At 44.8% G+C, this 7,723-nt stretch overlaps 1 protein-coding gene across 2 annotated transcripts; it reads right to left on the bottom strand.

Moving 5' to 3' along the window:
- Positions 1 to 492: 492 nt before the first annotated feature.
- SERPINH1 (serpin family H member 1) lies at positions 493 to 5,963 on the bottom strand. 2 transcript variants are annotated; one of them, XM_075266291.1, is made up of 5 exons: positions 5,835 to 5,963; positions 2,376 to 3,046; positions 2,188 to 2,286; positions 1,872 to 2,104; positions 493 to 1,468 (listed from the first exon to the last, which is right to left on the bottom strand). In XM_075266291.1, the coding sequence occupies exons 2-5, from the start codon at positions 3,010 to 3,012 to the stop codon at positions 1,166 to 1,168; spliced, it is 1,272 nt and encodes a 423-aa protein (XP_075122392.1). In that variant the 5' UTR covers positions 3,013 to 3,046; positions 5,835 to 5,963; the 3' UTR covers positions 493 to 1,165. The 2 variants fall into 2 exon arrangements, with proteins under 2 accessions (XP_075122392.1, XP_075122393.1); XM_075266292.1 differs by lacking the exon at positions 5,835 to 5,963 and adding an exon at positions 3,876 to 3,985.
- Positions 5,964 to 7,723: the final 1,760 nt, after the last annotated feature.

Raw genomic sequence — 7,723 nt, 5'->3', positions numbered from 1 at the left:
TCCCTTATTGTTGGTACTGGGTCTCATTGAGGAGACCTGCTGGTGGAAGGTGTCTCATGGGAAAAATATACAAACTAGCTCTCCTCCAGGAGGCTGAAACATAGGGGGCACTAGAGGGCCAGATTAACGTAGCTCTCCTCCAGAAGGAAGAAACCTGTCTCTCTAGTGCCACCTATAGGACAGGTTTCTTCCTTCTGGAGGAGAGCTAATTTTCCTACCATGTCTGACCTATTTTGAAAAAAAAAAAATTAATCCAATTGCAGTACCTCTAATAGCCTGAGTAGTCAGGGGGCGCTATTGTAACATTCTTATTTTATTTTAAAGATCTAGGCACAGTGGAGCAGGTGCGTCACTACGCGAATACTCAAGACTGAGGGAGGAGATAGGAAGGAATCTTCTTTTTCTTTTTTTTTTTTTTTTTTAGAAAAACACAACAAATCAGAATTTTTTTAAATTTTTTTTCAGTTTATTGCAAAACAAAAACCATCCGCACGTCAGTCACACCGCTTGTAATTTTTACAAAGTAAAGATTTTGTGAATCCACATGGTGAAAGTAAGTCAAAATCCCCATTCATTTTTTTTTTAAATTTTTTTTTTTTTTGTTAAATAACATCTTTTTGTCACCCCACCCCACCCCCCATCCTGTACCAAAAACACACATCCTCAAAAAAAACTTGCGCCCGCACCACACGCGGTGCCGGGAGTGATTGCATAGCTGTCGGTTGCGCGTTGCCCTCGTACATGACACATGCATTTCGGACAAAACCTCGACAGATTTCCATCCCCTGAAATAGGGGAATAAGATTCGGCTTCTGAAAGGACGTCCAAAGCAAAGTCCGGAGGCCAGTGGTGGTATTGGGAGGTCCATGGCTACCGCTACTACAGGGGGAGGCCTCGGCTCTTAGAGAAGGCCAGGAGGTATTTGATTGTCCAAGGCCGTGTAAACTTAGCACCATCTAAGTGCCCTCAACTCCCCGTATACAGTAGTCCTTAAAGCCAACCCATTGGACCAAAGATCCTACATCTAGACCTCCCGTGGAGCTACGTTCGCCTTGGTGTGGTCGGCTCGAGATGTTCAATGCCCAAAAAGTTTGGTCAAGGTGTTTGGTCATCCTTTCAATAATTTTTTTAAAACTACCCGACCCTCCCCCAATACTTTTCGGTACTATAACTCATCACGCATCTTATCACCCTTTGGCCTGACCAATCTACCGATGAAGAGGATAGAGTCTGTCTTGTTGTCCTTGATGATGAAGACGTAGGGGTGATCTGCGTAGAAGAGCTTGGGGCTCCTCAGCTCCTCTCTGGCGTAGATGTCGGCATCGAATGGGTTTCCTTCAGTGTCCCATTCCAGGGCGGCAGCGTGGAAGAGGTTGGCCAAGTAGAGGTCTTTCTTTCCGGAAATCTTGGAGAGGTCGGCCTTTGTTTTGTCGATGGCTTCGGTGAGACCAAGTTCTCCTAAGTGTTTCTAGAAGGAGAGAAGAGAAACCTACTAAGAAGATGTTCTACAAGTTGAGTTGTCCAACTCGAAAGACCCATCTACCCAATGCAGAAGATGTCATCTAAGACGTGTGACCAAGCTATCTTGCGTAGAAATTTGGGTTAGATGTGGTGGAGATGACTTATGGCATATAATCTGAAGATCATGGCTGATCGAGATGTTCAATTGCACATGACTCAAGTAGAGTTGTCCAACCCAAAAGACCCACCAACCAAAAGCAGGAGCTCTTTGTGGTCTACTGTGAAACCTACCTGAAGATCATGGCTGATCGAGATGTTCAATTGCACATAACTCAAGTAGAGTTGTCCAACCCAAAAGACCCACCACCAACCAAACGCAGGAGCTCTTTGTGGTCTACTGTGAAACCTACCTGAAGATCATGGCTGACTTCCAGGCTGACTTTGGGAAGAGACACGGCAACTGCTCTCATCTGGAACTTTCCAATCCAGGTCTTCAGTTGCTCTCTGGTCAGGAGTTTCTCAACTCTCTCGAGGGGCTCCACATGGTAGGGCATAATGAAGATCATGCTGGACATTTTGTGGGCTAGGGGCATCTCCAGGATCTGAAGAGCGTTGGCCTCATCCTCACAATAGTTGTACAATCCTGAAAGAAAATATTATACTTAAGTATCTAAGAATAGGAAGCCTAAGCTGAGACAATGACTCCTCATCCTGCAGTGAACCTACCTGTGCGGTGCATCATGGGAACGGAGACGGTGAAGGAACGGGTCACCATAAAGCCACGGTTGTCAACCATCTTGTGGTGGAATCTTTCATCCCAATGGGCTGTAATAGGAAATGGACATATATATAAGTTGGGATGAAACTTTCAGGACACATTATAACAATGAGGTCCACAGGATTGGACTACTTACGTTTGAAGAACATGGCGTTGACAATAAGGGCACCATCAGTCTTCTCCACATCGCTGGTCACCTCGGGAAGTTTACCATCGGTGGTCTGAGCTGCCCACTCGTTGATGGACTTCAGGGCACTTCTCTTGTCTCGGAAGTTGATCTTGGAGTGTTCATAGTTGTAATGTTTCTTGCTGTTCTTCACGAAGTCATCGGAGAAGCTGATGGAGCTTGGTCCGTAGAGCCGGTTTCCAATCTTCCAGGTGACGTTGCGAGCTGTGGAGTTGCTGACTTCATTGAGAAGCTCGGAGAGCCCGGTGTGGATGTGTTCGTCGCTCAGTTTGTCCACGCTCAGGACAGCCTTGGCTTGGGCAGCTGTGCTGGCTTTACCGGCCAGGTTGACCAGACCAAGAGATGAAGCCACCACAACAGGGGACAGTAGGATGTTCTCAACCTTCTTATCCTTAGCCATGGTTTGGTAGAGATTGAAGGCAAGGCCAGCGCTCTTATCGGCCAGGGTATTGGCTTGTTCGCTGATCTTCTTCTCTACTGGAGCCTCCGGGGCCTTTTTTGCGGCCGCTTTCTCCGCGGCTTTCTTGTCGACAGCTGCGTCCACAGCAAAGAGGAGGCCAAGAGCCAAGAACTTGATCATCCACATGGTGGCGTCAATTGTACAAAGCGACAATGTAAACCTACGAGAGAGGAGAGGAGAATGCTCAGTAAGCAGCGGCCTAAACTCAAAGCTTCACAATCGGTCAAATGCAGAATGGTTTTGAATTTCGAAAGTTTTTGTTCATTTTTTTTTCTGAATTTCTAAGAATATCAGGACGCGTCTAGACTGAAGCTTCTCCTACTGGTCTAGGCTTGTAATAGTTTACATCATGGAAGTGTATCAAGCTCAGATACGATGGTAATAATAGATCAGCGGCGCCCAACCCTGATGTGTCACTCCTTCCTGCAAGCAAGCCTGTGCCTATCACTGCCCGGGGGGAGGATTAGCATCGCTGTGGACAAGGTCCAGGCCAAAAATAAGGAGCAGTCACGCAGAACAGTGTCCAGACTGGTGGGTAATGTTCAGCTAAAGGGGGGCACAAAAAATGCAAAAAGTAATAAAAAAATAAATAACTTCAGAATTAGAAAAAAAAGCTCCAAACCTGAAAAAATTTCATTGGTTTTTATGAATGCAAAAGAGAATTTAAGTAAAAATTTGCAAAAAAAATAAAATAATAATAATAATAAAAGTATAGAAATAAATTCGTAGGAATACATTGCAAAAAAATATAAAAGTTGCAACAATTTTGAAATGCAATAAAAAAAAAAAATCTGCACCATTGCAAAAATTCTGGCTGCGTTCCAAAGCTGCGATTGTAATAAACTGGATTATAGTCAAGGGCTCCACCCAGACGCAGAACAAACCCCATAGCCTGGAGCCTAGCAATCCTGCAGTAACAATGTGCAGGGGACCTGCGCCCTGGATTGTCTCGCACACACCCTATAGAAGACAGCAGAAGGGTCAGATACCTTTATAGGGTCTCATAGTGAGGTCAAGGTTTGCAATTTTCATTCTGAAAGAGACAGACACATGAAGCCAAAATCCAGAGGAAACACACGAAGTGTGATGCAGCCTATAGAGACCTGTCATGTAGGGGTGGGGGGGGGAGAGTGAGGACGTGTCAGGGAGGGGGGATGCTGATGTGGCAGGGGGGCAGCTCTTACCCCTCATTCATTCCAACTTTGCAGCAGTTGGAATGAAACCCCAGAAGTTTTCATGACAGGGGGTTTATTATGACCAGGGGGCCGAATAGGGTAACACAAGAGTATTCCATCCTGAGCCCCTTCCCCTGGACCTCTGCACTCCCCAACCATCCTGGCTGGTATACAGAAGACTCCATACACTATATAAAGACACATATGGAGGTTTCCTCACTATCTGACATGAATAGACCTTTCCCGTTTTAGGTCAAACTTGGGCACAAAAGGGTCTTCCAAATGGACAATGACCCGAAGCAAAACTGGGGCTACAAACATGGCTACACCAGTCCTACCAGGAAGAACCGGTCCAAAGTCCTACCAACTATGGGGAGAAGCTTGTGGAAGGAAATCCCAAACCCCTGACCCAGTTATACAATAAGGGAACCGTGCCAAATACTAAGGATTAAGAATTCTGGAAATCCGAATAGACCCAAGTGGGAAAATGTTATTCTGTTTTCATGTCAGATAGAGAGAACAGCATCCATATATGCACACTGTAACAATGCAGGAGACCTAGTATATAGCATATATTCTCCAGGAAAGACTCATATATATATTGTTACAATGTAGGAGACTGTATATATTATATATACTGCACAGGAGACGTACTGTATCATATATTCTCTATGGACACTCTAGAGCTAAAGTGCTACTGTAGTATATGTAGAAGACAGTATATACACGCTATATGAATCATATACACACAATGCAGGAGATGTTACATACATGATATATTCACCATGCAAACATAATAACCACTTTGTATAATTGCAAAAGACAATATAGAGTATATATTATATGTGCAAACACAGTATATACCCAATATGGTCAATGGAAATGTCAGAGCTACTTTGTTACAATGTAGAAGACAGTATACACTGTATATTCCTTATGGAAAGCAGGAAGTATATTCTGCATGGAAACATTCTTGTTACATTGTTGCAGTGCAGAAGAGATTGTGGGATATATCATATGTTCTGGCTACGTTGTTGCAGTGGATATATCACATATAGTAGTTACATTGTTGCAGTGGATATATCACATATAGTAGTTACATTGTTACAGTGGATATATCACATATAGTAGTTACATTGTTGCAGTGGATATATCACATATAGTAGTTACATTGTTACAGTGGATATATCACATATAGTAGTTACATTGTTGCAGTGGATATATCACATATAGTAGTTACATTGTTACAGTGGATATATCACATATAGTAGTTACATTGTTGCAGTGGATATATCATATAGTAGTTACATTGTTGCAGTGGATATATCACATATAGTAGTTACATTGTTGCAGTGGATATATCATATAGTAGTTACATTGTTGCAGTGGATATATCATATAGTAGTTACATTGTTGCAGTGGATATATCACATATAGTAGTTACATTGTTGCAGTGGATATATCACATATAGTAGTTACATTGTTGCAGTGGATATATCACATATAGTAGTTACATTGTTGCAGTGGATATATCATATAGTAGTTACATTGTTGCACTGGATATATCACATATAGTAGTTACATTGTTGCGACACATATTTCCCAGCCTGTATGCAGCAGGTATAGATTTTGCAGGCCAGTGCACCCATAGAGGGGTCCCCTTCCTGCAGTGATGTACCCCCTACCACCCTGCAGTCCTGTATGATGTACAGACAGTTCCAGCATCCTAGGACCACCCTGCAATATGAGTAAATGTAGCAGAGCTGAACCTACCTTGTGAGTAGGAGCCTGGGGGGGCTGCGGGGTCGGTGACCGGTGACTTCTCTCCAAGTGTCTTCTTCTTCTCTGCCTGAGAGTCTGATGCCCGATGCTCCCACCGCTCTGCCTATATACCCAGCTGAGGAAAGTTCTGGAAGTTTGGAAAAGTTTATTTAAATTAGGGATCTTTGATGCCCCCTCCTCCAGCCCTCCTCCTCCTCCTCCCGGCCCCTCAACTGCTTGAGACAGCCCCTAAAATTCCTCAGCTCCTCCACCAAGTCCTGACAATGTGGCATCAGAGGATTGTTCTGGGCCTGATGATGGCCGCCCTGCCCCCCCCCCCCCCCTGGCACCCCGGCCCCAGCCCTGGCACCCGAGGGCACTCACTGATAATATTGCAGATTCCGCTTCCTTATGGTTAATTGTATATTAACGTAGCTATAGGGGGTGTAGAGGTGGCAGCTGAATTTTGGCGCGGGTCCCAAGGGTGTCCTAAGGCCCCTCTGCCACATAAGAAGACACCAGTATTATAAATGGCACATGGTAGACGGGGGGGCGGTTATAGATTTTGCACAAGCTTCATGCCAACCCCTGTGTGTCACTAGATCTATTATATACAGGGACAGATTGTGCCCAAGGTCCCTCGGGTCCCCCGACCACCTCAAACACAAAGCCCCCTGTGAATTGGGTTTGGTGATGTCATCATGTGAGGTGCAGTGACATCACTAGTCCTGGATTGGGGGGGAGGGGTAGTTGTCTCTTATATTATTACTGCAATGATAAGTGACCACTTATTTCATGGACGGGCCGAGTTATTTTGGAGGGTGCCATGTAATTCTCCATTTGCCCTGTGGTGGCGCTGCAGAGAGATTGAGCTCTGACTGCCAGATAGTCTGAAGGACCTTGTATTATTTCTGCAGTCATTGGTTCTCCAGTTTAAGGGTCCTGACAAGCAGCCCCCTATATCTCAGCCCCCCCGGGCCCTGCTCATGGGATCTACAGTGACTACAAGCTTTAGTGACCCTCGGCCATGGCATACATATATATCTTATATCATACAGCATCAGGCTTGGATACGGTGGGTGCAGGTAGTGGCAATCCCTCCTGGGGGCAGGGGTACCAAACACCCCAATCCCTGCTTCATGAGGGGGCCTGAGACCCCTCCGCCCCATCAATACTGTAAATGACACCGAATAGATGAGGCCACAGGTACAGGACCCCTCTGAGCCTATAGTAACCCGCACTGGCTGATAACAGAGAACAATAGACTTGGTATAGGTGTATATGTCCGGGCTACGGCCCCAGGGACTCCCCAGAAACCATCAGGACCTGCTCACTTGGACATTACGGCCGTGTCCTGGCTCTGACCTGACACATAGGATTGTATAAGTGACTGCTGTACAGTGGAGAATCTTCTAGATGTCTGTGTGTTACCCCGCGGGGTAGAGGGGGAGGTCTGTAACAGTCTCAGGACGGCCCCCGCCCCGGCGCTGGACCCTCCCCAGTAATAAGAGCAGGATACAGATAATATTATATAATATAGTATAAGACCAAGGTGCAATATACAGTGTATCAGCTATTGTTTTGTATATTTTGTGTACTGAATGTTCAGCACAATGGAATCCAATACAATCTGTGTGTCCCTACTCTAGTTATACAGTATTGATACAATCACTATATACAGTGTATCAGCTATGTGTATATACAGTGTATCAGCTATGTGTATATACAGTGTATCAGCTATGTGTATATACAGTGTATCAGCTATGTGTATATACAGTGTATCAGCTATGTGTATATACAGTGTATCAGCTATGTGTATATACAGTGTATCAGCTATGTGTATATACAGTGTATCAGCTATGTGTATATACAGTGTATCAGCTATGTGTATATACAGTGTA

This window comes from Leptodactylus fuscus, chromosome 2 (genome assembly GCF_031893055.1).
Source record: "Leptodactylus fuscus isolate aLepFus1 chromosome 2, aLepFus1.hap2, whole genome shotgun sequence".
NCBI lineage: Eukaryota > Metazoa > Chordata > Amphibia > Anura > Leptodactylidae > Leptodactylus > Leptodactylus fuscus.
This window is presented reverse-complemented; position numbering and strand designations above follow the sequence as displayed.

What these genes read in the sequence shown, in the direction of transcription:
- SERPINH1 (XM_075266291.1), bottom strand. Translation starts at nt 3,012, where the DNA reads ATGTGGATGATCAAGTTCTTGGCTCTTGGCCTCCTCTTTGCTGTGGAC. An exon ending in CAACGCCATGTTCTTCAAAC is followed by an intron (nt 2,287 to 2,375) that starts GTAAGTAGTCCA and finishes TTCCTATTACAG; the next exon opens with CCCATTGGGATGAAAGATTC. An exon ending in TCCCATGATGCACCGCACAG is followed by an intron (nt 2,105 to 2,187) that starts GTAGGTTCACTG and finishes ATTTTCTTTCAG; the next exon opens with GATTGTACAACTATTGTGAG.